This window comes from Fusarium proliferatum (genome assembly GCF_900067095.1).
Source record: "Fusarium proliferatum ET1 genome assembly, contig: FPRO_scaffold008, whole genome shotgun sequence".
Lineage (NCBI taxonomy): Eukaryota > Fungi > Ascomycota > Sordariomycetes > Hypocreales > Nectriaceae > Fusarium > Fusarium proliferatum.
This window is the reverse complement of record NW_022194797.1, coordinates 538,215-563,934: the sequence shown is the minus strand read 5'-3', so window position 1 is coordinate 563,934 and position 25,720 is coordinate 538,215. Positions and strand designations below refer to the sequence as shown.

Below are 25,720 nucleotides of genomic sequence, written 5' to 3'. Positions count from 1 at the left end.
GCATGTTTTGAAGTGTTTGTTGGCGGATATGGATAATATGCTTGCGAATGCTGGGAAGAAGAGTGTGAGAGACTTGAGTAGGGATGATCTTCAGATTGTGCCGCTATCCAAGATTTGATTGCTTGCAGGTGTATCTATGTTCTAGCTAGCCATCTTTATTTACCCGAAACTACTAAAGGTTCAAAAGCCATCCCACGAATCTACTAAATGAATACATCAAGATGATGAGAAGAAAGAAAAATCGCCCTCGAGCCCTCCGCAGAACCCATCACTCAAAGCTTACTTGGAGCAAGGCTTGCCATCAGTGTTACCGCAATCATTAGTATCAGTGCACTTAGATCCGCAACCGTAGCTGATGAAGTCAGAAGGCGTAGTCTGCTCCCAGTTATCCATGCACTGAGTCTCATCTCCATTACCCCAGTTACATCTCTGTCGGCGATATCCCTTCTGTCTCATGACCTCCTGCTGGGTCCAAACAGTATGGCAAGCGCCATCATCCCAAGTACAAGCAGTCAGGTCCTGAGCCTGAACACACTTGGACTCGGTGTCGGTGGTAGTGAAGTCAAGACCAAGGCTGAAACCTTCGATCTCAGCACCAACGCTGACACTGACACTTTCAGAACGCTCCTGGCAGACTTCGTTGCCGACGAGCTTGGTGGCAGTGCAGACTTGGGTGCCGGTGCAGTAGATGTTGCCGGAAGCTTTCTGCCATGGGGTATACTCCTTGGAGGTCTCGAGGACGAAGTAGTCGTACCAGCATTTGCGGACCTTGGGGAACTTATAGGGATGGGTGGTTCGGTCGGAAGTCACGTAGGTTCCTTCGCCGTCGGTGTAGGGACCTTCGTATGTTCGGGAAGTGTCATCGCAGACGGGGAAACCATCGCGCTTGGCGAGAACTTGGCCAGAAGCGGTTGGACCAGCATGGACGACGGCCAGTAGAAGGGAAGAGGACAGGAGGCTTTTAAAGAGCATGATGAAGGATCTTGATGAGTAGCTTGAAAGATTGGACTGCGGAATGAGTGAGTGAGTGAATGAATGAATGAATGTGATTGATGTTGAGAAGGATGGTTGAATCGAGGCGCTCTCCTCTGAGCTTTATAGGCATCATTCGACACTCGATTCTCTCAGCTGTCTATCCTATACAGTGAAGATCATCCCATAAGCCGCCAAGGACTCAGGATCACCGAAGCTGAGGAGGAATTCTCACGATACATGACAAGACGAAACATGATCATGCATCTTCCCGGCTCGCCAAGTCCAGCAATGTCCACATTAACAGCCAGTAACCAGCTCCGGACAATAAAGACGAAATTAGGAGTAAGCGGTATGATCCAATGGCGGGAGCTGAAACAACAGGTAGTAACAGTTACTAAGCATGATGGTTACACAAGAGGTTGCCGATCAACCTCACAAAACTTCGATTGTGAATAGCGGGCTCATCTGCGCCCGGGATACCTTCTTTCATAGCAATAACAAGGCGCCATTTCTGTATTGGCGGGTATAAAGCTGAGACTTTTACATACTAGTTAGCAACAGCTTACTCTACGATCTTCTCGAAGCCTTCTCCTGAAGTCTTGGCCCCCATACTTGGCAGCTTACTCTCGGGACATCGGGCTCCACCCGTTTAATTGCAGATAAGCGGCGACCACAGCTGCCAAGTGATGATCTGCCGATTTATCCAAGTACCGCTCACTATTACACAGAAGCCTGTCGCCTTGTCGGCAGTCAGCGGCCAAGGCGTTAGGCAGCGGCTGTAACCCCAATCACGGATCATCGCTTCAAACCTCCTTTTTGGATCCGCGAAGGAACACGGCGGATGTGATGAAGGACCAAAAAGAGTAAACTTGCGTCAAATGGCCATGGTAAAGGACTGTGATCTCGATACGTCATGAATAGGTCTTATTGGAAGCTTCGCCATCTAATGGGAGAAAAGCCATTCAAGGAGAGTCTATCGATGAATGGTGATTTCTTGGCCGACCTCGCCAGTTCCGCGTATGAGAATTAGGGAGACAATCACTGATTCGTCGATAGTTGAAGGTTATAACGTTTCGATCAGACGCAGGAGAAACCTACACATTGAGATGTTCTATGTGCAAGACTAAGTTCACAATGAGAATAGATTCTCTGCCTGATGATGTCAATTTCTTGCACGGTCCAAGATCAGTTCTCTGTCCGGTCTGTGCTTGGGCACCGCAGCCGTTGTATCCATTCGAGGGATGGCTTTACTATTTCAGACAGGATCCAAACAGTGTTGTTAAGCAAGCGGACGGACGGCGGATCATTGATTTATTGCAATAGCCTGAGTAACAAGTGCAGATTGAATGGTCAAGATGAGGTTGCGCATTCGATTATTCACGGGATGAGAAATATATAGAAGATTTTATGAATAAATTGGTTATAAATCGCAGCGTCTATGAACCTGGGCGACTCCCATATGCCCTTCGTGGCAACACAGAATATTACTTTGCTTTTACTGGAGAGCTTATGTGGCAGTTCAGTTTATTTACATCTCCCAGAGCACTGGTGAGTAACCCTATTCAGCCAAATGGTAGTCCGCTTAGTTCTCAATGAAGAAGTTCTTTTTGTCGCACGAAATGTCGAGTTGATCAGTGACCCCGCAACGACCTGAACTTGTGGCTGAAGTTTCTGCGAGAGGCCTACCATTATGCCTCGACATAAGAATGAGAAGCGTCCCGCTGCCCTCCCCCCCTCATTTCTTTCTTCTTTTCTTGACTTCAACCATATATTCTGCCCTGAATACATCGGACTCAACTGTCCCCTGGCACAGAGATGCAGTCACCGCCACATGAAGAGTTTGGCACATGTTTGAAGAAGTATGTTTCCATACCACCAGTCCGATGAGCCTGTTATTGACAGAACAGGTATTTCAACAATACAAGCCTTTCAGACGCGGTCATTAAATGCGGAGGTCGATGTTTTGCAGTCCACAGTCTTGTCCTTTTTTGCCACTCCGAATACTTCAAAAAGCAGCTCGATGGGCCGTGGAAGGTTTGAGAAGCACCTCTTCTCCGTGATAGTGAACCAAAGCTAACAAGCCACAGGAGAGTTCTGAGCGAGTGATAGAAATTATGGATTTCGACCCCGCTGTTGTCGAGGCAATGACACTTTTCCTCTACTGTTTTGATTACGAGTCCCCCGCCGACTCATCAGCTATGATGTTCCATGCCAAAGTGTATCAAATCGGTGATAAATATGACATCGAGGCGTTGAAGAGACTCGCTGCGATGAAGTATCGCACTAGTATTGAAGCGGGATGGGAGATGGATAGCTTTCCAGATGCAATCGCCCTGGCATATACAACTACGCCATCGGGGGATAGGGGATTACGTGATATTGCTGTGGAGATTACATTCAAGAGGCTCGGCAAGCTGATGACCCAAGACGCGTTCTGTGGAATGATGCGCGATAATCCAGAGATCGCTGCTGACATTATTCGATTTACAAATAAGACATGTGAAAGGGTCAGGGAATATAAGTGCAGAACGTGCACACGCGTCTTTTTATTAGGCTTTCCTGAGTTCGAGGAGCCTTACCAATTGCAGTACTGCCCGTGTTGTGATACCCGTCACTCCTCTTGGAGACCTGAGGCTGGGAGATAAAAACTACCCAGACGGTCTTGGCTGGTTCGGATACTGTTAAGTAAGACTATTTTAATACACTCATTCTAGTTTAGCAACATATTATCCAGGCCAGCGATTCCCACGCTTCAAAACACTTTCCAAAGTTCACTAGATAAACCACTTCTGCCTTAGTATCCCTTGACGCCAACTCTGAAAAGCGAAACGTCACTTTCGATCTTCTTCCGGAGGGGTCCATTCTTGAGTTCATCGACATCCCATTTCGCCCAGATAAAACGCCCATGGAGAAACTCGGCTTCTTCAGACGCTGCCCAAACAGCAAAATCGCCAGGCAGTTTGACTGCATTTTCGTCAGTATGGGAAAGACTTCTGAGGATCAATACATACTGTCATCCCACTTGAAACTATTTTCATCGGTGAAACGCTCGAACGATTCAGTATAGTGAAGCCCAGGCTCGAAACTGATGACCTGCATCTCACTGGAGGGTATAGTCATGGCGATGTGCTGCATCATCATTGTTCCAGCGCTCTTAGTAGTTGAGTATAGAGGAACGGGAACAGACATCTTGGCATCGTGAATTACAATGCTAGATAAGTTGAGGAGAACCTGTTCGGTGTAAGGCTACAGAACAACATATGTCATGAGGTCTCATAGCTTACCAGCTTTCGCGAAGGGTCGATTTCTCGCTGCTTATAAAACAGACTCGTCCACAAATACGGAGCAATAAGGTTCACTCCAAGGCCATCCCTGAAGGTTTCATACCCAAGTCCAAGAATAGTGTTGGGCAGCCACATTTTCGCAGCACTCAAAACGAGAACATCGACGAAGACACCATCTTCTGCGAGTTTCTTCCAGAAGTCTCGCGTGGCATTCTCATCCGCGAAGTCGTTGAGAATCGGGATGACTTCAACGCTGGAGTAATTCGTCTTGATCTTGTCGGCAGCTTTGTCCAAGGTATCTTTGCGTCGACCGGTGATGATGAGACGAGTCGCAGAGGCTGCGGCGAAGGACTCGGCGATGCTGAAGCCAATTCCAGTAGAGGCTCCAGCGACGAGGACAGTATGGCCGGCCTGGGAGAGCTCAGGACGAGATGGCGAGATTGCCTTGTATGACTCGCGATGGATTTTGGTAATGAGGTTGCTGCCGTTGGTAGGTGCCTCGGCATTCTCCCAGGGATTTTCCTCAGGCCTTGTCTCTGCTGCGGAAGGCATATTGTAAGGTTGTTTGTTGTACGGTATTTATATGGTGACGTGATATGTTAATTATAATGTAGATGCAAAACTTATAAGAATCGGGTATTTATATTTTATATAAGAGACTTTAACTAGTTCTATATGCCACGACAAGGAGCATAACATAATCTTATCATATCGGAAGCCTGTGGACGAATCTACTAAAACCCGCCAGAAACCCGCCTGCTGCTCTGATTCGCATAGCGGAGCGATAAGCTTATCGCGGATGGTATTCCACCCAAACCCCGCAGAATTTCCGCTTGACAGCTGACAAAGGCCGCTAACGTTATTTTTTATCGCCCTAAATCTCCCCAGCAGCCTACAACAGAAACCCGCAATCTTTCCGCAACAACACAATCACAATGGGCTCTGGGACAAAGCTCAAAGCATGCTACGCGTGCACGAACGGAAAGCGGAAATGTGACAAAGCTCAGCCTATTTGCGGGCGCTGTAATGATCGAGATGTTGAATGCCGATATCCGCCTACGAAGCGGAAGAGGCTGCACTCGTCAGCACCAGGAGCGGAAAATGGCGGAGATAATCAGGACAGGCTGAGCATTGGGCCACCGAGTCTGATGCAAATGCCCTTCTCAACACCAAACAATGGCTTGATTGACCTTAATCAGTGGGCAGCCAGTTTAAGTAATTGGGGCGCTCTGCCCGCTGCTGAGCTGCCAGACGACTCGCCCGCAACCAGCAGCGAGACAATCTCGAGCCAGAAGGATGCTGTCGACTTCTTCCTCAGACCTGACGCGTGGGCCATTCGACATATTCCCTTCACTACCCCATCCTTTCCCAACTCTGTCTGCATGAACTATGTCCACGGAATTCGCGAGTTCTTCACAGAGTGGGTTACAAATTCGCATAGCCCGTTCATACACAACCAGCTCTACGCCGATGCTGGGCTGCCACCAGCAATTCAGGACGCCTTCACCTGTATCATCCTTCACAACTCCAAAACACCCGCGAATGAGACGGTAATAGATGAATTACTAGCTTCGAAAGCAGCCTCGTTACTCAAGGCATATTGCCCTGACCTCCCTGGTCCTGAAGCGACGCTTGGCATTCGTGAGCACCTCTCTCGAACACAAGCTCTATTCGTCCATCTTGTACTCGCACTGTTCTCACTCTCTATTAGCGCGCGAGCCAGCGCTGAACAGCAGATACAAACACTCCTCTCCTGGACGCGTCAACTCTGGGAAGCCGCTCTTCGTGATCCGGATATCGGCCTGCCATGCGACGGTGGCGATAGCTCTGCAGCTGCAGCCTCTGCCAACGACATCATTCTGGACTCTATCTTCGACGGTGATCCACTACCTCGGAAGTGGCGCTCTTGGGTATTGGCAGAGAGTGTCCGTCGGATATGGCTAATGGCAACATCCACCATTGGAGTCTATCTCACTCTGAAACAAAAGTGGGCTGAATGCCACGGCGGTATTTACTTCACGGTTCATAAAGACCTTTGGGAAGCCAGAACCTGCTTTTCATGGGCAACTGCATGTCGGAAAGCAGATCCCCTTTTCATATGTAGCTTAGACTGCGAGGGTCTGTTTCTGAGTGCAAAGGCATCGGATGTAGATCCGATGCTTATCAATCTCTTTACTATTATGTGGGGGGTTGAAAGGGTCGAGAATTGGGTTGCGAGAACATGTGAACCTGAAGAGGATGTAAGGGTTTGGAGGGGGACGGATTTGCCTGTGGAAAAGGGAAGAATTGCACCTTCATGATATTTGATATAGATGACGACCATAGTCTCACTTATTCTGCAAAGAGACATCAACCGTGACGTCTACCACATTCCGTTTCGATGCAGGAGACTTGTATGACTGATCAAAGATACTCCATAGAAATCCAAACGCTCTTGGCTTTCCGTTCTCAATCTCAGAAACATGGCCCCCCACTGTATTCCGCTCAAACGTGATCTCCGCTTCTTTCTCACAGAGTCTATCAACCGTCGCATCGGTAAGGTCTATAGTGCAGAAATGATCCTGTATGGCCTTGTACAGGAAAATGGGCATCGTGGGCGTGTCTCTGTATCCCAGTTTTGCTTGCTTATGGTAGAGCTCTTGTAAAATCGGAGCTCTCAAATCTGCACCTCCACCTTTAAAGAAACAATAAATGTCCTGCCCGGAGTATTTGCCCACATTTTGAGTAACTTCGGTGTTCACGGCCGACATAAACTCGCCCTTCTTCTCCGGGACAAGACAGCTCTCTAGGTAAGCTCGTTCTTGAGGATATTGCGCTGTAATTCCTAGCAAAATTGCAATTAGAGTACCAGCGATAGGGCTTTTGTTGATCTTGTCCAATGCGGCGGATATGTCATCCACAAGACCGCCGACAACAGCTGCTGAAATATTGAGCTCTGGCGCATAGGATGGTTGTAACTCAGCCGCGGAGAACGTCGCGATTGAGCCACCGCTGTATCCCCATATGGCAGTGCTGAAGCCTGAATTATCCCCCAACCTAAGAAGGTCATGAACAGCGCGCAAGGCATCGAGAGTCGCATGGCCTGCTTGTACACTTGCACCAAATGCAGCGTTCGGTCCAAGGTGATCTGGAGTGTTGACGATCCACCCAAAAGAGAGCATCTCAGTGATCAAGGAAGTACTTGATTTAATACCAAGATTTGGTTCGTTTTTCGCCATCGCTCCAGATAAAGCGTATGAAGGGCTGGAGTCGACGTTGCATGTATTGTACGCGAACTGATATGAGAGAATCCCTACTTTTCCGGATGGAGATTGGTAAAGTGAAGTTGGAATGAAGAGTGTAGTGACAGCCCAGGATGGATGACCTCGCGAGTCTGTTGAGCGGTAAAGGATGTGATATACAGCTCTGGCGCCATCCACGATTCTGGTGAGGTTTGATGCGGAAAGAATGCGGAGGACGTCGCCGGGTTGTCTAATCCTCCAGCCATCGGGCGCAGAATACCATGGGTCTTCGCTTGGTGGGAGCTGATGCTCCAGACTTGTATCGTCAGTGACGATATTTCTGCCCGTGGGTTTTGCGACGGCGCATAAATCTAGCAGCCATTCTAGAGAAGACATTTTGTCATGGATGATATTGCAAGAGCAAAGTGAAGGTCAGCATTTGTAGCGGATATGTCCTCAGGTCACTCTGCCTCATGCTGACATGCTGATACAAACAGTAAGGATCGCCCACCAGAGAGACATATTAGAAACCATTGATCTCATAGATCCGACTATCCCAGACAGACGTGAAGCAAGAAAAATAGAAAGCATCTACATATATCTTGAGCTCTTCATCTGGTCATATTTCTCAATTGATCCAATCTCAGGAATTTGGAGTCTGGATGTCTGCTATCTTGGGTATGGGCCAAGCGCTAATTGTTATGTAAGGAACAGTAGTAGTGCCAGAGGAACTATCGATTCTGGGGTTATGTATGGTCATTCTATTAGTGTTCAAGAATTATCAGAGACCAGAACATTTATCAGAAGTCTTGTTTTTAAAGAGCTGGCACTCAGCTTGCCGTACAGAATTCCCTAAAAGCGTAATATCACACGGGCCGCCAAAGCGGGATTCTCCACCTGCGCTGTTTTACGTGAGACAAAGTCTGACATGTGAGATTATAGTTCTCACTACAACTACCGAAGCCTTATAAGCTCTGGCATTCCTCCTTTATCGGACAGGCGTTACAATCAACTTCAAAATCCAACATGACGAAGCCGCAAATCGTCGTCAAAATACCCCCAACTTCCGATGCGGAGGATAAAACCCTCGTCTCAACCCTAACTGATATCGTCAACACGGCCTACATGAAGGCCGAGTCAGATATCTTCATTCCATCATACCAACGAACAACCACCGCCGAGATCACCAAATTTCTAAGCACCGGTCAACTCGCGGTAGCGTACCTGCAACCAAATGATGAGCCCATCGGCTGCGTTTTCATCAAACTCATAACATCCACCCTCGGAGAGTTCGGCATGCTGGCACTCGATCCACAGTACCAAGGCACTGGCGCAGGGCGACAACTAGCGGTCTTTGCGGAGGATGAATGCAGACGAAGAGGGTGTACGACAATGCAGCTGGAAATTCTTGTGCCGATGACATTTCATCACGAAGGAAAGGCGAGGCTGCTTGGGTGGTATACGAGGATGGGGTATAAGCTTGTGAAGTTGGGGGATTTTGCAGATGATTATCCTGATTTGGTGAACTTACTTGCTGGACCGACGGAGTACAGGGTGTTTGAGAAAAGTCTTGTCTAATGATGAGAGTTAGAGTGGTATGTATAAACAGGCTAATAAACTCATGGTTGCAATCTAGCTTCCTTGATAGTGCCACTCTTGAACAGAGATGAAGCGGGACATGTCGATATCGGAGCCTAAGTCTTGGCGTGAATATCAACATCATCCAAAATAGCCTCATTTCTCTTCGCAGCAGCATATCTCGCCCTCTTAAGCCGCCTTGTCGCAACATCAACTTTCCAAGTGAACGACCAAGTGATAACGTTCATGATAATAGCCATACCAATAAATCCCATCGCGATCCCAAAAGACGTAGTATACCTCGGTGCAAAGCGGGAATTGAACAGTTGTGATCCGACTGCACCTCCAATCTGGCCGTAGCTATTGGCAAATGCAATGGCAAAGGCTGAACCGGTCGCTCCGTCTGTGGTTTGGACTCTCCATGGCCACATCATTGTGTACCTTGTCTGTTAGCAGATGTTGAAGAGGGGTTTGGTTTGACTTACCAGGCAATTGAGAAACCTCCTGCTATTACAGTAGCTGCATACACACCGCCTGTGTTGGGGAAGGTGTACAACACAACGTAACAAGCTTCTATGATTATCATGAAGCTCAAGGGAATCAGAGGTAAAGGGAAACGACCGGTGTTCGCAACCCATCCGAATACTATGGTGAGCACACAGGCAAAGATAGCTGGAGGGATGTTAAGCAGCTGGGCTTCCGCGATACCACTGTGACGAACCAATGTCAGCTTTACATGCTCCTCTAAACACCTTTGTCTAGACTTACGTGAATCCCAAGTTCGCAATGACCGTCGGCTGATAAAAGTTAAGCCCCGTCGTTCCAATGGTATAAAATGCCCAGCAGAGAAGAAACAGCCAGAGCTTGTGATCTTTGAGAGTAGTCCAGAATTCTTGCCAGTCGAAATCCTTCTCTGCGGCTCTGGGAGCGTTGATGGGAAGTCGAGCTTGGACAAATGCCTTCTCTTCTTCGGACATCCAACGGGCTGTATCCGGGACTGTTTCCAATGTCAGTATGTAGCGTTTTATCAGTGGTGTGAACTCACAGTCAGGCATGAAGATATACGCATAGATACCAAGGAGTATAGTGAATACTCCCTCTGTTAATATTAGCCTGAGAGTTCAGTCAGTCTAGCCAGAGACATGTTGTTGGGTGCATACCATTTCCATCCCGACAAGCCCTGCGCATGGACACCGTTGAATGCAAAGGCAAGAACACCGCTAACGACAGCACTGAAGTTGCCGAGGATAGTGACAAGAACGATACGCGATGCCATTTCATCAGGGCGATACCAGTAGCATAACTGCAGAAGCATACCAGGCCAGAGTCCTGCCTCGAAGAGACCAAGAAGAGCGCGGACTGTATACAAGCCAGCTGCATTCGTCACTGCAGCGTGACAGACGAGAACTATGCCCCAGGATATCTTTTCAGACAGTGAGACGGGTGGACCAGTGACAAGATGGAGAGACCAACCATGATTCTTGCTTGCCAAACAGATGGCTTGAGTCGCTTTACCAATAAGTTTGAAGGTGTCTCTGCTAGGATATACGGGATCTGAAAGCTAATTAGTGATAGCGATACGATTTGGGCTTGTAGACAGACGTAGTATGCCATAGTGACAAAGTTGTAGTCATCAGCTGAGATATTCAGCTCTGTCATGATATTCCTCGGCGTTCCACGATCCATGATTCGCGCATTCGAAACCTGCTACGTTAGCCCCGCAATACCACAGATAGTACTGCACTCACGTTGGAAGCATCAATTGACTTGACCATATACATGACCGAAAGCAAAGGAATGAGATGCCAATCAATTCGTCGCAGCAACTTCTTCTCTTGCTGACTACTCAACCTAGTCCGCGCTCCCATAAGCGTTCCATCATAACCGACAATGTTATCGTCTATATCACCTGAATTGGGGACAGACTCTCCGCGGGTGACGGTGTTGTAGTGTTGCTTGACTGGCGGTTCGCCAGATGAAGAGTCGGGAATAACATGATGAGTCTTCTCATCCAAGGCTCCATGGCCTTTAGAGATACCAGAAGAAGCCATTTTCGTGATTATCGTCTCTTAGCTTCACAAAATCTATCAAGGTATTTCGACGGAGTTTTAACTCTTGGCTTATGTTTCCTGCTCCTCACCCCGCGATATGTCGACATTCCGCGATCGGCATTCCTCATCTTGGCGTGCGTGGGGGATATAATCGCGCAACCCGTTACACCCAGCGGTTATCTCCAAGGCTATCTAAGAAATGATGCTACTCCGAAAACTTATGCGAGTATTTCTATAAAAGGTGTTGCCATCTCGGGTTCGATGTAGTATCCGACCTTGGGTCTCCCCGCTTTTGGCAGATGAGGAAATACTGCCCGTCAATGGTGACATCTACGCAACGATAAAAAAGAAATTGATTGGCTTTTCGAGATTGCTTATCAATCTGTGACGATCAACGTTATATCAAGATACACGGGGCCCAGTTTGGATGGGTTCATATCTTTTACCCCTCTTTGTTATCTGCAGGCTGTTATCGACGATGAAGCTCAACACCATTCTCATGACTGCCGCTGCGGCGACGGCGTTCAACATTGGAAGTGTCCAATTCCCCTTCTCTCATGAATCACTAACGTCGTCACCTCTTCTCGATCTTCACAAGTCACTCGTCGAACGTCCTTCAATCACCGGTTCAGAGAAACACGTCACCGACTTTCTCAAAACATACCTCCAGGATGCAGGTTTCACTGTTGAGACCCAACCAGTCGCCAAGAATCGCGATAATATCTTGGCGTACTACAATAGCACGAGAAGCACAAGAGTTCTCGTGACGTCTCATATTGACACTGTTCCCCCGTTCTGGCCCTATGAAAGACGGGGTGATGAGATCTGGGGTCGAGGAACAGTCGATGCAAAGGGCAGTGTCGCGGCACAGATCATTGCTGTTGAAGAGCTATTTGAGAAGAAAGAAATCAGTGGAGGCGATGTCGCCCTTTTGTTCGTGGTGGGCGAAGAGACGGGCGGACCCGGAATGGGCAATGTCAATGATCTAGGTCTATCCTGGGAGTCCGTCATCTTTGGTGAACCAACAGAGCTCAAACTTGCTCGAGGTCATAAAGGTGGATTGGGTTTCACCATCAAAGCCAATGGAAAGGCTGGTCATTCTGGATACCCTGAGACGGGAAGCAATGCGATTGACAGCCTTGTTCGTGGATTAGCGGCTCTTCAGAAGGTTGAGTTACCTGGGAGTAAAGAGTTTGGGAACACTACTCTCAACGTGGGTAGGATTGAAGGTGGTGTTGCTGGTAATGTTATCCCGGCGAACGCTTATGCCACCGGAGGAGTCAGAGTCGCCGGTGGAACTCCAGAGGGTATCAAGGACTTGATTCGTCGGGTAGTTGAGGAGAGTGATCCGAGTCTTGTTGTTGAGTTCTCGTATGGTATCGGACCAGTGCCTACAGACTACGATGTTGACGGTAAGTCAGAATCCAATGCTATGAAACTGTAACTGAGATCGGATAGGCTTTGAGACTGTAGTCTTGAACTACGGAACAGATATCCCGAGACTAAAGGGGAGACATAAAAGATATCTGTACGGACCTGGCTCGATTCTTGAGGCGCACTCTGCGCATGAGCACTTGAAGGTTTCGGATTTGGAACAGGCTGTCGAAGGGTACAAGAAGTTGATATCTCACGCTCTTGATCAACCTTCTGAGCTCTAAGGGAAAATTGGTCAAGATCAAATTGGATTCTTGGCTCAAAGATTACTACAAGACCATTGTCGATAGTCCAGGTCACTGCTAGTCCTCAGGTCTCGTAGCAATAAAACAACAAAGTTCAATGACTTGGAGGGGTTGAGCCTTTGTCTATAACTATGTAGTTAACTGCTGCCTATAGGGTTAAGCTCATTTGTGTTCGCAGCTTGAAGCTTAACATCATAGACAGCAGTCATCCCATAGTTATACACAGAGGCTCATACCGTCCAAGTCATTTAAGGCAAGTCAATTTCCTCCTATATCCAAACGCCCGCTTAGCTATCCATGCTTCGTAATCTAAAAGCTCTTTCCATGCTCGATGCAACCAGCACATCTTCCCATAACTAAGCCTCTGCTGGCTTTCGCCCAGTGATGAATCGATAACTCGTAATCAATCTCAACTCACGGCTTCGAAACTCCCTCTTCACACCCTCCATCAACACCATGACCTGATCATGAGAATAATTCCACACGCGTGTGAACAAAGCTGGTGTATGCGACTCAACCGACATTTGCATATGCGTCAGCTCAAACTTTCCCAGCTCCTTCAGCGTCGGGTCTTTCGCCCAGGGACCAATGGGTATCTACCAAAGTCAGTAACCGGCGATGTAACGGTGAGATGAAACCTTACTCTGTAAACTCTCTCAACGACATCTTCGAACCCAGCATCAATCATCCACTGCTTATGATACTTGGCCACATTGATCTGCTTCCCAAACATCTTACTCGCCTCATCAAGCTTATTAACCCACTCCATCGTCCACGGCGCCCTATCACAACTATCGTCGTCGCTGAAGATCCACGCATCATACTCTTGCATCTCCATGTACCCGCCTGGCTTCAGATGATTAAGCGCCTGCTTGTAAAACCTCATCCAATCTGCGCTCGTGCCGCTGAGCGCACGGCCATGGATGTAGTCAAACCTCTCACTCTCGCGGTACGTCCACTCATCTTCGTAGTCGTCGACGTGAAACATGCAGTTACCGGGTACCCAGTCCGGCTGGATCGGAGAGAGGTCTACGCCTGCGACTGTTGCATTGGGGTACTCGTCTGCCATTTCTATGGCCCAGATGCCAGTGCCGCAGCCGAGATCCAGGATGCGGTATTCCTCGGGTGAGTCTGGGTTAGGTAACGGCGCGGTGTGCAAGGAGCCGCCGAGGAGCAAGCGCCAGATGTGATGCTGGAGATCTAGACGTTGTTGCTCCTGGTCATCGTTTGGAAGGACATATTGGCCCTCGCGAAAAGCATGGTAGCGACGGCCATTTTCATACTGGTAGTTGTAGATTGATGACGTGGCGGAAGCAGTGTAGACTGAGCCTCGGTCAGAGCCGTAAGTAGAGTCTGCATCATCGCCGGCTATTTCATCTTCCTAAAAATGATCAATACGATAAATTAAGTTAAATGTCAATGAGTCAGAGCGTACATCGACCTGGAGCGGCGCATGCTCTTCTGGCTGTTGGTCCTCGTCATCTGCGGGCGATCGGCGCGTCTCGCCAGGATCTTGACCCGACAGAGTGGTAACGGGTGGAGGAGACCCTGACGCTATGGGCGACGAAGAAGTCTTTGGTTTGGAATCGTGTTCAGAACCCATAGTGGTAAGGTAAGGTAAGTATAGCAGCAGAGCTGGCTCAAATAAGCACTATTAGGAATGTGAAACCGTAGTCATGTCAAGCTTCGAGCGGAGTATGAGGGAGGGAAAAGATAATCAGCCACGTGGGGAAAAGGCGCGGGACACACGGAAGAAAGAGAGAGAGAAGAGAGAAAATTGGGAATTCCAGGGCCGTGGTACGATGGGGGAAACACGCGAGGACGGGCTCGATTGGGTTTAGTCACATCGATCTAGGAATGCATCTCCGTCTTTTAGAGGGGGGCCCAGACTCAAGCAGCACCAACTAAAGCCAAGTCGGCTAAGGAAATAAACCCTCACCGAATTTCTCCCCTTTCTCCTCTTTCCATTGCAGAACCAACAAGACAAACAAACAAAAGCAATGGCCAACGATAAACTCATCTGCGTGGTTGGCGCCACAGGCAACCAGGGCGGCTCCGTCGCCCGTCGCTTTCTCGAGGCGGGCTTCAAAGTGCGTGGCTTGACCCGCAACACCGCCTCACCCTCCGCCCAGGCCCTGTCATCGGCAGGAGCCGAAGTCGTGGCTGTCGATCTCAATGACGTCTCGACTCTCAAGAGTGCCTTTGCGGGAGCGAACGTCATCTTCAGCGTGACGAACTACTGGGAGCCGTTTTTCCGACCGGATTGTCGGGAGCAGGCTGCCAAGGAGGGTATTTCTTGTCGCAAGTTTGCGTATAATGTTGAGGTGCAGCAGGGCAAGAATATTGTCGACGCGGCTGCTACAGTGGTTGATAGCCTTGATGATAATGGGTTTTTGGTCTCGACGCTGAGTCAGGCTGAGAAGTGCAGTGGAGGCAAGTTCAAGGAGTTGTATCATTTTGATGGCAAGGCGGATGTTTTTCCAGCGTATGTTGATGAGAAGTATCCTGAGCTTGCCGCCAAGATGTCGTGCATTCACACGGGGTACTTCTACACGAGCTTCAACATTCTACCCGATTCTTACATGAACAAGGTAGGTTTATCCACGCTTAATATGGACTGGCACTGATAAGAAGTAGCTCCCTGATGGAACCTTTGAAATGTCCTTCACGACCTCTCCCGACAGTCTCGTTCCTCACCTCGACCCAGTAGGAGACCTAGGCAACTTTACCTATGCCGTGTACCAAATGCCCCCTGGCAAAGCCTACATGGCGGAAGGCACAACCTGCACATGGCCAGAGTGGATCGAGACTTGGGGACGCATCAACAACGTCCCCGTCAAGTACCGCCAGGTGACGCCAGACGAGATGACAGCTGCTACACCCGATCGCGACGCGGGCATCGAGACAGGCTATATGTTTTCGTACACTTCTGATCCTGGATACGATGGCGGCATGAAGCTGCTCAAGGCGAAGGATATCCGAGAGGTATGTGTTTGTTTTGTTCTGAGAGTTTGGAAAACTGCTGACTTGACAGGCTGGTATTGACTGCCCCATGACGAGCTGGGAGGAATGGGCAAAGAAGTACGACTGGTCTGCTATTCTTAACAAATAAGAGCTCCAAGATATCTAGGCACGGTAATTATTAGCGCAAGACATATTGCAGGGAAGCTTTTTAGAGTAGACTACATTACGGCCGAAAGCATGATGAATAAATATGAGAACTATGAGTATCCTTTTCAATTTTCCTATTTTGATCAAGCAGAAATTCGCCATATTATATCAGATGATCAAGCAGTCATGATCACTGTTATTCCTCCAGCTGCCATTTTGCAGCGCCTTTCGCATGTAACTCGACGGTATCAAACATGGGCATGTCAACGTCCCCAGGCTTCAGTATCATCTGCAACTCTGTACAGCCCAAAATAACCCCTTCAGCGCCCCTCCCATACAAGTCCCTGATCTGACCCAGGTAAAAGTCCCTTGACTGAGGCAATACCTTATTACACGAAAGCTCTTCGAAAATCACACGATCCATCCTCTTCCTACTCTCCTCCCCCTTCGGAACAAGGACTTCAACCCCAAACCTTCTCTCCAACCTACCCTTCAAAAAGTCCTGCTCCATGCTAATCTTTGTCCCCAACAACGCAACTTTCTTCAACCCTTTTTTAACAATCGCATCTCCCGTAAAGTCAATGATATGGAGCAGTGGAATGCCCGTTGCGTTTTCAACATCTTCTGCCCAGCGATGATTCGTGTTTACGCAGAGAACGATGGCTTCTGCGCCAATGGACTTGAGACTATTTGCTGCGGTGCAGATTTGGCGAGATACTTCGTTGTAGTTGCCTGCTTGGAAGAAACTAAAGAGCTCAGCGTGGTCGAAGGAGTGGAGGAGGAGTTTGGAGGAGTGGCCGCCGCCGAGACGGTTTTGGACATATGCGTTTATTTGCTTGTAGTAGAGGAGGGTTGCGTTGTAAGTTGTGCCACCGAGAAGACCTAGTACGCGCATCTTCGCTGGCTGTTTTGCTGGATTCTTTCTCTTTCTATGATGGAAGTGAGGCAAAGAATTGTAAAGAAGCATTTAGAGATGAGGGGAGTATGTAGTGGTTGAACGACTGCACGCTTTGATTTGAGTGGAGGTGGAGCTGATTATGTTAGTGCGAGACTTCGAAGGAGCTAACTTTAGGGCGCCGGAAGTAATCCTATTGGCAGGGATTTCTTATCGGCTGCCCTTGATCTCCTCGCTGAGCCCACTATTTTGTGCTACTCTAACGCCACGTTCGAGTGAGCATTTCTTCCAAATGAAATCTCAACATGTTTAGAACATTTAGATCGAATGCCTTGTATAAGATAATTAATTTGATGCGTACCTACACGAAGCTGTAGTCTGTGGGCCTTGCTTTTGGTTTCTTGACTTGAAGTCTTGCATCTCGTCGCGCAAATCCTCAAGATTTTGTGGCACTAATGAATTGGATCAGAAAGTCACGCAGAAACAAAACACTTTTCAGGTTCAAAATACGCGAGTGAGATTATTATCATTTCCCTTGTCATAAAGAGGAGACAAATGACTTTGTTGATGAACACATGCATATTCTGTTTAATGAATAGATCGATACGCTACCGGGTAGCGTGGCCAACCGAGGCGCATAGGCGCGACAACAGCACCAGTTTTCGTCGTTTGATGCATTTTTTAGGATTGGATAGGGGCATTCCGGTTCTTTTTACTCGTTGATAACTATTATGAGCCGTTCAAGTTCTTGTCCCAGTCTCCACCTCATGCTTTTTGGGATTCGCATGATGACGCCGGAGGTCCGCGGGGCTCGGAGATGAGTCCGCGGCGACGTGCATACATAAGAGACATCAACGCAGTCTACAGCAAACTAAGCAATTCCCAACCACATCTTCACCACATCTTCACCACATCACAATCGGCATCTGTATTCTTGAGAAGCTCTTTCAATCTCACACAATGACATCTACACTATCTCACGTTGACTGGACATCTTCTCTCGACAAGTACGAAAAAGGCTTTGAGAGTATCTTCATCGGCGAACCAGAAACCACCCGAGCCGATCTCGAAAGTCTCTTCACTCAAGACTATACATCAATTGTGGACGGAAAATGTATTGAATTTACCGAATTTGTTGAACACATTCAACATCTGCGACAAGTTACAACAGCTATCAAGGTCCAAGTGACGCATTTCCTTCGAGAAGGCAACCAACTCGCCGAGCGCCATTTTGTCACAGCCGAGTTTTCCAACAAACCTCCATCTAAATACGAGGTCTTTCTCTTTGCGAGTGTTGACGAGAGTGGAAGGATTAAGAGGTTGGTGGAGACTGTGAGGCAGACGGATGGTTTGGAGGAGCATAAGAATCTGGGCAGTGCCAGGGATTGAGAGGATGGCACGGGAACACAGGAAATAGTTGAGGTTTCATCAATTATAATCATCATTAAGACTCCAAGGGTATAATGCTATCTAAAATTACCATATAACAACCATATACAACAAAAAAAGAAATATTAGGTTTCCTTGACTGCCTCAATTAGTTTCCATTCCCATGTCGTCTGATGCTGGATGCACTCTTGAAGAATCTCAGGATCTTCCCACCACCAGCGGTCAGCGACGATGTATTCTCTCCAAACTTCCATCCAGAGCATGCGCCCCACAAGATTACGAAGTTCTTGTCTCAGACCCTCTTCAGATATGTGACCTTCTCTCACATACTGAAGTTGACTATTGTCAAGCGGGATAGCGAAGAATGGTGCCGTCTCGATACAATCAGGATCGACACGTAGAGATGCACCATTCAGCCAAAGAGGTAGTAACTTGCTTGGGTTTGTGCAACGGAAACTAGCTTCCAGATTGAAGAGAAGATGATCTTCGATCCACGCTCGTAGAAGTGGACCGAGAGTGCTAGTAACGGGAAGGGGGTCGATGATGGTGAGTTGCAATGAACCACCTGGCTCAAGACATCGATGAATGTTTCGTAAGAGAGCGGGGATATCCTGCGATGGCATAGCGAGAGGAAGACGCAGTGAGTGAACGGCTTCAATGGTAGATGGGGCGACGGGGAATGCGGAGGGTGATCGCACTGGTGTGAGGACAGGGTGGATGTTGGGGAATGAAGCGGGTGATAATGGTGCTGCGGAGAGATGGTAGACTTGTTTGCTGTGATTCACGGCAGCGAGGTATGAAGTCACAGCTGTGAGATGTCAGTTGAGTGAGATGAGTACGTGAGTGAGATCACTTACCAGGTGTTTCATAAAGAGCAAGGATCCTCTTCGGTGGATCCGCCGACTCATCATCATCAAGATCATCATCGTTAATCTCAGAATACTCGGGTCCATCCATGTTAAACATGGCAGAGAGCATCCACTGCATCTTCTCCACCTCCAGATCCTGACATAAACTCGGTGGATTATTGACACCCTGCGCCTCAGCAAGACGTACAAGCCTGATCATATTGTCCTCTTTGGCAAGTTGCTTGACACCCAACTGCATCGCGTTGAGTTCCTTTGGGATGATAGCTTCTGGCTCGGGGACAGGCTCGTCAGGGAATTGGAAAGAGGGCTCAGTGGGCGTGCAGGCCCATTCACTTGGAGGCTGCCAACTATCGCTGCTCTCGACGCGTAGTGAGGCCGTGGATGATGGCATGCGTCGTGGGGTCTTGGCTTTGGTTGGTGATCTACTACTCTGCGGACGTTGAGGTTGGGATCTAAATGAGATGAGCAAATGGACGTTGTGAGTGATGATTGAGACTGACTGAGTGCTTGGTGAGCGGGCGCGGTGCCTAGACTTGATACTCGGCGTCGCCATTATGGTAACACCGCAATTGATCAGATACGGTGTATCGTAGGATGTGCGCTGAGATGTTGTCGCTTCTGTACTTCGCGCGACAAACGAGTCATCGCTCAAGGCTTGAATGAGTGGCCACGGCTGTATAATGACTCGCTCAAGAGTTTCTGTATCCCACGGCGCAGATGATGATGTGAGTGTTGGTGAAGGCGGCTCAAGAAGAGTATTATCCTCAACGTATAACTCTACTAAAACATTAGTATGGGACGAGCAAACACCGCGCGATGTCTCAAACCTTGAGAGCGCTCCATAATCTGCCCATTTGGCCTTGCGCTGAGATCAACGACCCTCGCCATATTAATCGTCGTCTGCTCACTCCCCGCCGAAAAGGTCGAAGCCTCATCTGCCTCCAACTCATAATTCCCCGCTACAGCGCTCGCTTTCGAAGACGTCGACGACACAGAATCATTCCCCCTCTCGGCATTCTTTCGCTTATTATAAAAGTTCCCAAACGACGGTGCCTCGCTTGACGAGTTAGACCCGCGACTGAAGATCGATCGCGCCTTTGTCGCAGATTTGCCGGTCGCCGCTTTGTTCTCACGGTGTTCCTTTCGCGACTCCTTGGGAGCAGCCCAACTGACCTCCCACATGTTGAGGCGATATCTATCAAGGTCTGAGATTCGGAGGGCGAGGTTCGATGCTGGTTTTCGGAGGATGGAGTAGAAGCGACCGCGGGTGGAGGACTCTGCCGCAGCGTCTGGTTCTGTTAATGAGGAAGGCGCCATGGTGTCATGCATGCTGAGCTGAAAGACAACAACGAAAGTAAAATTAATGAGGGGGAACAGGGAACAGGGGGGGGAGGGGGGAAAATCGGACGAGGGTTGCATACGAAATTAAACAAGAGAGAAACATACCCAGGGGATTGGGTCGAAAGGGGCCAGAGGGCTTGCAGCTGGCGAATGCAAGGCTGAACTCTGTCGTCTTTGTGGAGAGTGTCGAGGCCTCAGTTGCGAACGGGATTTGCGGAAGTCTAATAGCGAGAAGTGGCTGGCGGAATGGGAGATCCGAGGGGGGGGGAATGCGGTATTCCCAGCGGAATAGCAATTTATTTACGCGAAGGGCGCTATGTGAGATTCAGAATACGGATAGCTTACGATTTACCCGAATTGAAACGGTGATACCGAGAAAGCTCTTAGATTGGGGAGACAGATTTCAGCTTAACTGTGCTCATGCAGGGGAACAGGGCAGATCACCTCATGTTATGGTCTCGATGCGGCCTGGGCGTTGGAGTGGCTTGCGGCTATCGGACGCCCTTTTTGGCTGAGCATAACTTAGATGCCATTGTTTGCTTTGACAATCAGCATACCAACGTTTTTGGCATTACACAAAGGGATTACTCAACACAGTTTGTAGACGTTCAAGTTCGCCGTTTGATCATTATTTACGACGACCCATGATGATGGATAGCTACATGCAACACTCACATTGGACTGTTTCACGATAACCTTGAAACTCTTTAAAGCACCGTAATTGGCTCAAGCGGAAGGGAAGCGCACGTACCATGGATCAAATACCTCACACCTACCTCACACCAATGCCGAGAAAGCAGTAGCTCAAAGCATCACTTTTGCATATCGTGGCTTGAAGTTCTAGACCATTTGCGGGGACGTGATGGCCCAGCCCAAACCCAACCCCAGTCTAGTCCCGCCTAGAATCTCGATAAGTCAGCCGGAACTAAAGACACCAATGCCACGGGTTCAACACTCGCAGCCTTTTCCGCATTGTTGGGTCTTGGGTCTCTTGTGGCTTGGGTAGCAAACAGTGCAGCTCAGCTCAGGGGTCTGTGGGTAGTACATCTGATCATGCTTTATTTCCTTGGATTGACGGACCTGAGGGGGCACATGCATTGATTGCACTGACATTTTGAACGTTTATCCACGTCAATCTTACACTGCACCATGGGCAGATCGAGATGATGTATCAGAAATCACAAAAGAAACGAGAATCACACGATTAACTTCCCCTTGGTCAGACTATCGAAAGTCTCACCCCATTCATCTCGCTCTCGTACCTGACCAATGTGCAACCACGCATTTTAACTTTTTACTTTTCTTTTCTTCACGAGAACCCATGCCACATGGTTGGCGTGGCTTTTAGCGTTCCTCAGCCAGCCTCACCAACAACCCGGGCCTCGGGGGGCAAGAAAACAGCGAACCTTGCTGTAGGCTGTCAAAATAAACCGAGTAAAGGTCATCCTAAGCTTAGTAAAGATACCTTAAACTTAATAAGATATCCTAAATTTATACTAAATTACCTAAGTATTTTTGTCATTTAGGATCGAGGTCCTGTGTTTTCTTTCCTCCCCTAGCCGGGTAACACTTCCACGAGACCGATTTCGGTGACTCCCGCTGAGACCAAGTTGGTGTGCAGCCTTGGTTCTTATTGATCAGTACATACTGTTTGGTGGCTTAATGGTGAGACGTAATCATGCAGAGTGAAATGTCTAAGCGAGGTGTCAACAATGCTGGCTGCGTTATTATCCCATGTCACCCGTCACTCTTTCTGGCCATGTGCTGTGTTTCTTTGACGTGAAGAAGACAAGTTGTTTGAGCAACAAAGAATCTCACAAAGAAGTCTAGAAGCAATCATGAAGAACCACGCGGCAGATCTAGCCGCAAGGTTCAACAGGCGTGTCGCAACCTCCTCCATTGGCCGGTTCTTCAGGCTAGAGGGCAGTAGTCACGTATGTTTCATTCCAGACAACAGCGCTCCTACTAATCTGCTTTTAGAGCATGGAGATCGACGGGACGACGTTCTTGAAAGAAGTTCGTGCTGGGGCGACGACTTTTGCTGCTATGACGTATATCATTGCTGTTAATGTAAGTAGTCTGTGAGGGAGAGTGAGGAGGAGTGCTGATGAGGTGTAGGCTTCTATTCTGTCGCAGACGGGGGGGCCATGTGTTTGTGATGAGACGAATAGGATTGATTGTGATAAGATTGATAGCTATGTGATGTGCAAAGAAGGTGAGCTTACCTTTACTTCGCGAAGAAGAAGAAGAAGACTAATGAGATGACAGAGGTGAGACGAGATCTCGTCACGGCGACATCAGTCATCGCAGGACTCGCAACACTCGTGTTCGGTCTCTTCACCAATCTACCTATAGCCCTCGCGTAAGTACCCATTTCCCAAGACTTCACCCATCTAACATGGAACAGACCTGGCATGGGCCTCAACGCCTACTTCGCCTTCCAAGTAGTAGGCTACAACGGCTCAGGCAGTATTCCCTACGGCGTCGCGTTAACAGCCGTCTTCACCGAAGGTCTCATCTTTGTCTTCCTCGCACTTACGGGAATGCGACAATGGCTCGTCAAACTCATCCCGTCAACTATAAAATCTGCAACGGGAGCAGGCATTGGTTTGTTTCTCACAGAGATCGGGCTATCGTACGGTTCGGGCATTGGTGCTATTACTGGCGGGTTTAACGCGACGCCGCTAGCAATAGCTGGATGTCCTGTTGATAAGATTAATCCGGATACTCAGATGTGTGAGGGCGGGATAATGACCAGTCCGAAGGTGAGTTGCTGACCCGAAATTGTGAGAGATATACTGACTTTGATAAAAGCTTTGGACTGCGATATTTGCTGGTGGGTTACTGACGGCGTATCTCATGGCCTTTCGAGTCAAATACGCGTTCATCATTGGCATCGCATTCGTATCCATCCTCTCATGGCCGTAAGTCGTCCTCTACCCGCTGCCTTTCCGGGTTCTAATAGAAGCAGACGCGACACTGCCGTTACATATTTCCCTCACACACCAGAAGGAGACTCCCGTTTCGAGCTCTTCCGCAAAGTAGCTTCCATCAACCCCATGAAGCACACCCTCAATGCTCTTGACTGGAACGTCGGCCAACACGGTACTCAATTTGCCCTTGCCCTCTTCACATTCCTTTAGTAAGTTCTTCTAAATTCTTCTAAGTTCTTCTAAGTTCTCTTATCTCACCTTCACTGACAAAACCAGCGTTGATATCATTGATGCCACAGCAACAATGTTCTCCATGGTCCGATTCTGCGGCGTCGTTGACGATCGAGATGGAGATTTTCCCCGCTCAACCCTCGCCTATTGCTGCGATGCAATCAGTATTTCTATCAGTGCGCTGTTTGGTTGTTCACCTGTTACAGCATTCATTGAGAGCGGAGCTGGTATTGCTGAGGGAGGTCGCACGGGTCTTACAGCTATGACTACTGGCTTCTTGTTTCTTTTGTCTATCGTGTTTGGGCCCATCTTCTCATCTGTGCCGCCGTGGGCAACTGGACCGGCTCTGATTCTGGTAAGTTGCGAGATAGACGTATACTTGGACTTGACTGATGATTCACAGGTCGGATGCATGATGGCTCGTCAGATCACTGAGATCAACTGGCGCTATATCGGTGACACGCTCCCCTCATTCGTCGTCATTGCCTTTGTTCCATTCTCATACAGCGTAGCCTACGGAATCATCGCGTAAGCCACCCTCCACCTCAACCTGTTACCCCACTAACATCCCATCAGCGGCATGTTTCTCTACACTGCTCTTAATCTCATGATTTCCTTAACCGTTCGCCTCTCAGGCGGCAGGCTAGAGCCAGATAACTACGACATGAAAGAATACTGGACCTGGAAGGCGCCAGGAAGAAAACCATGGTTTGTACGGGCTTTTAGAAATGTTACTTACTCTGCAAAGGATACACATGAATCCAGTCCTCAAACATTTGATGCCCATGGTGGCTTGGACTGTGAGATGGTGAGAGTTGCGTCATCGGATGAGAGAAAGGATGATGCGCGCGTGTCGGTCTCTGTACCTGTGCCTGCGCTTTCTAGATTCTCTCGTTGAGGTGGCTATGGCTTCTCGACTACCTGGCTGTCTTTCATTCATGCTGTTAAGGAGCATTGTTCAATTCTTGTACATACTTATTAGTTCACTTAGACTTGACGCATTACTGCACCCAAATTGATCAATCATTATTACCAACTAAAGATGTGTTTATTGAGCAATTAGATGGACTGTAGTTGTTCTCTTGTACGTTGTGATCCCGCCGCAAATCAAAGGTAACGAGAGAAACTCAATTGGGCTTATTGCAAGATTTGGGCTTCCATCCCTCTGGCTTCAAGACCTGTCCAGCTGGATCGAATCCCGGTGCAACTATTGACGTTAGTTCTTCTCTCCACCCCTTCAAAACCACTCCATCACTTACCAGTTGTCCCAACAAGAGTCCAGTCACCCAGACTTCGGGCACTCTGCCACTCCTCCGCCTTGACAACGACCTGCGGTCTCTGTCCACTGAAGAGATCATTGCCCATTACATGGTCCCTCGTACAAGATCCATCATTCTTCGATAGCGACAGAACAAGAGGTGCACCCGCGTAATAGTGCCAAACTTCCGCGGCGTCGAGTTTATGCCAAAGAGATTGCCCCGCAGAACCTTCGAGCAGATAGTAAATAGCTGTGCTGACGGATCGATTGGTTCCTGGAACGGTAGTCGGGTCTACGAAAGTTTGGACAAAGTAACCTTTTTCGGTGTTGGGTTCAAGCTTGAGAAGGTCGATGACTTGCTCTGCTGAACAGTCTGTGATGGGTTTATGCTTGGTGCGGCGGTCGAGAGATTCGGGGATATGGAGGGCCAGGCTAAGAGGGAGCCATGATAGAGCGAGAGCGAAACGCATGGTCGTTGAACTGAGCAGTAGTTATTTCTATGAGAGTGAGAGGATTCTGTCGAGTCGATAGTCCAGCCATTGCAGACGGCGATCTTCCATCCTTTTGTACCTCATCTCTCAGCCATGCTTACTCCCGGCAGTTTCGGATCGACAATGATGCGGGGGGCTGGAGGTGTCAGATTCACCGCTTGCAAGCAGTAAAGCGTGAATTACCAATCTCACTCATGACGTACACTCTTGCAAATCCTCATTTATCGGCTGAATCAGAGCAAAATCCTTCCCTTATACGCTCACGAGTCTTACACTGGCACTCGGAGCTACCAATGGCATGTCACTCGGCGTAAAGAGCGGGTACCGCCGCGTGCCGGGGTCTGGACCCTTGAATATCTCAATCGGGAAGCCCCGATATTTGAAGAGTTTATCAGATAAGAAAGTCTACTTTAA

The 25,720-nt window shown here is 48.5% G+C and overlaps 16 protein-coding genes across 16 annotated transcripts in view; 8 read left to right on the top strand and 8 right to left on the bottom strand.

Moving 5' to 3' along the window:
• The window catches only part of FPRO_13895 (uncharacterized protein), a gene marked incomplete at both ends in the record, with an annotated part of 1,412 nt that extends 1,294 nt beyond the window's left edge, over positions 1 to 118 (top strand). The window contains one exon of the mRNA XM_031218861.1: positions 2 to 118. Coding sequence (XP_031084677.1) covers positions 2 to 118 — 117 coding nt within the window. The remainder of the gene's footprint in view (position 1) is intronic.
• Positions 119 to 279: 161 nt separating this feature from the next.
• FPRO_13894 (uncharacterized protein) lies at positions 280 to 972 on the bottom strand (the record flags this gene model as incomplete). Its single annotated transcript, XM_031218860.1, has 1 exon — positions 280 to 972. One exon carries the CDS (start codon positions 970 to 972, stop codon positions 280 to 282), a length of 693 nt encoding a protein of 230 aa, XP_031084676.1.
• A 1,818-nt stretch (positions 973 to 2,790) lies between these two features.
• FPRO_13893 (uncharacterized protein) lies at positions 2,791 to 3,660 on the top strand (the record flags this gene model as incomplete). Its single annotated transcript, XM_031218858.1, has 4 exons — positions 2,791 to 2,834; positions 2,883 to 3,009; positions 3,063 to 3,505; positions 3,564 to 3,660. 4 exons carry the CDS (start codon positions 2,791 to 2,793, stop codon positions 3,658 to 3,660), a joined length of 711 nt encoding a protein of 236 aa, XP_031084675.1.
• Positions 3,661 to 3,769: 109 nt separating this feature from the next.
• FPRO_13892 (uncharacterized protein) lies at positions 3,770 to 4,811 on the bottom strand (the record flags this gene model as incomplete). The annotated part of the gene is made up of 3 exons (XM_031218857.1): positions 3,770 to 3,939; positions 3,987 to 4,206; positions 4,260 to 4,811. The coding sequence occupies 3 exons, from the start codon at positions 4,809 to 4,811 to the stop codon at positions 3,770 to 3,772; spliced, it is 942 nt and encodes a 313-aa protein (XP_031084674.1).
• Positions 4,812 to 5,194: 383 nt separating this feature from the next.
• On the top strand, positions 5,195 to 6,559 carry FPRO_13891 (uncharacterized protein; the record flags this gene model as incomplete). The annotated part of the gene is made up of 1 exon (XM_031218856.1): positions 5,195 to 6,559. The coding sequence occupies one exon, from the start codon at positions 5,195 to 5,197 to the stop codon at positions 6,557 to 6,559; it is 1,365 nt and encodes a 454-aa protein (XP_031084673.1).
• A 27-nt stretch (positions 6,560 to 6,586) lies between these two features.
• Positions 6,587 to 7,876, bottom strand: FPRO_13890 (uncharacterized protein; the record flags this gene model as incomplete). The annotated part of the gene is made up of 1 exon (XM_031218855.1): positions 6,587 to 7,876. One exon carries the CDS (start codon positions 7,874 to 7,876, stop codon positions 6,587 to 6,589), a length of 1,290 nt encoding a protein of 429 aa, XP_031084672.1.
• A 630-nt stretch (positions 7,877 to 8,506) lies between these two features.
• Positions 8,507 to 9,058, top strand: FPRO_13889 (uncharacterized protein; the record flags this gene model as incomplete). The annotated part of the gene is made up of 1 exon (XM_031218854.1): positions 8,507 to 9,058. The coding sequence occupies one exon, from the start codon at positions 8,507 to 8,509 to the stop codon at positions 9,056 to 9,058; it is 552 nt and encodes a 183-aa protein (XP_031084671.1).
• Positions 9,059 to 9,174: 116 nt separating this feature from the next.
• On the bottom strand, positions 9,175 to 11,109 carry FPRO_13888 (uncharacterized protein; the record flags this gene model as incomplete). Its single annotated transcript, XM_031218853.1, has 8 exons — positions 9,175 to 9,499; positions 9,544 to 9,768; positions 9,827 to 10,055; positions 10,104 to 10,171; positions 10,219 to 10,481; positions 10,532 to 10,612; positions 10,661 to 10,762; positions 10,807 to 11,109. 8 exons carry the CDS (start codon positions 11,107 to 11,109, stop codon positions 9,175 to 9,177), a joined length of 1,596 nt encoding a protein of 531 aa, XP_031084670.1.
• Positions 11,110 to 11,587: 478 nt separating this feature from the next.
• FPRO_13887 (uncharacterized protein) lies at positions 11,588 to 12,767 on the top strand (the record flags this gene model as incomplete). Its single annotated transcript, XM_031218852.1, has 2 exons — positions 11,588 to 12,521; positions 12,568 to 12,767. 2 exons carry the CDS (start codon positions 11,588 to 11,590, stop codon positions 12,765 to 12,767), a joined length of 1,134 nt encoding a protein of 377 aa, XP_031084669.1.
• A 377-nt stretch (positions 12,768 to 13,144) lies between these two features.
• Positions 13,145 to 14,391, bottom strand: FPRO_13886 (methyltransferase; the record flags this gene model as incomplete). Its single annotated transcript, XM_031218851.1, has 3 exons — positions 13,145 to 13,384; positions 13,432 to 14,169; positions 14,224 to 14,391. 3 exons carry the CDS (start codon positions 14,389 to 14,391, stop codon positions 13,145 to 13,147), a joined length of 1,146 nt encoding a protein of 381 aa, XP_031084668.1.
• A 397-nt stretch (positions 14,392 to 14,788) lies between these two features.
• FPRO_13885 (uncharacterized protein) lies at positions 14,789 to 15,900 on the top strand (the record flags this gene model as incomplete). Its single annotated transcript, XM_031218850.1, has 3 exons — positions 14,789 to 15,379; positions 15,426 to 15,773; positions 15,823 to 15,900. The coding sequence occupies 3 exons, from the start codon at positions 14,789 to 14,791 to the stop codon at positions 15,898 to 15,900; spliced, it is 1,017 nt and encodes a 338-aa protein (XP_031084667.1).
• A 195-nt stretch (positions 15,901 to 16,095) lies between these two features.
• FPRO_13884 (uncharacterized protein) lies at positions 16,096 to 16,794 on the bottom strand (the record flags this gene model as incomplete). The annotated part of the gene is made up of 1 exon (XM_031218849.1): positions 16,096 to 16,794. One exon carries the CDS (start codon positions 16,792 to 16,794, stop codon positions 16,096 to 16,098), a length of 699 nt encoding a protein of 232 aa, XP_031084666.1.
• Positions 16,795 to 17,754: 960 nt separating this feature from the next.
• On the top strand, positions 17,755 to 18,183 carry FPRO_13883 (uncharacterized protein; the record flags this gene model as incomplete). The annotated part of the gene is made up of 1 exon (XM_031218847.1): positions 17,755 to 18,183. One exon carries the CDS (start codon positions 17,755 to 17,757, stop codon positions 18,181 to 18,183), a length of 429 nt encoding a protein of 142 aa, XP_031084665.1.
• A 125-nt stretch (positions 18,184 to 18,308) lies between these two features.
• FPRO_13882 (uncharacterized protein) lies at positions 18,309 to 20,369 on the bottom strand (the record flags this gene model as incomplete). The annotated part of the gene is made up of 4 exons (XM_031218846.1): positions 18,309 to 18,991; positions 19,041 to 19,504; positions 19,553 to 19,829; positions 19,880 to 20,369. 4 exons carry the CDS (start codon positions 20,367 to 20,369, stop codon positions 18,309 to 18,311), a joined length of 1,914 nt encoding a protein of 637 aa, XP_031084664.1.
• A 1,862-nt stretch (positions 20,370 to 22,231) lies between these two features.
• FPRO_13881 (uncharacterized protein) lies at positions 22,232 to 24,455 on the top strand (the record flags this gene model as incomplete). Its single annotated transcript, XM_031218845.1, has 10 exons — positions 22,232 to 22,327; positions 22,374 to 22,463; positions 22,512 to 22,608; positions 22,662 to 22,755; positions 22,801 to 23,158; positions 23,208 to 23,317; positions 23,365 to 23,535; positions 23,603 to 23,912; positions 23,961 to 24,085; positions 24,134 to 24,455. The coding sequence occupies 10 exons, from the start codon at positions 22,232 to 22,234 to the stop codon at positions 24,453 to 24,455; spliced, it is 1,773 nt and encodes a 590-aa protein (XP_031084663.1).
• A 229-nt stretch (positions 24,456 to 24,684) lies between these two features.
• FPRO_13880 (uncharacterized protein) lies at positions 24,685 to 25,285 on the bottom strand (the record flags this gene model as incomplete). Its single annotated transcript, XM_031218844.1, has 2 exons — positions 24,685 to 24,764; positions 24,817 to 25,285. 2 exons carry the CDS (start codon positions 25,283 to 25,285, stop codon positions 24,685 to 24,687), a joined length of 549 nt encoding a protein of 182 aa, XP_031084662.1.
• Positions 25,286 to 25,720: the final 435 nt, after the last annotated feature.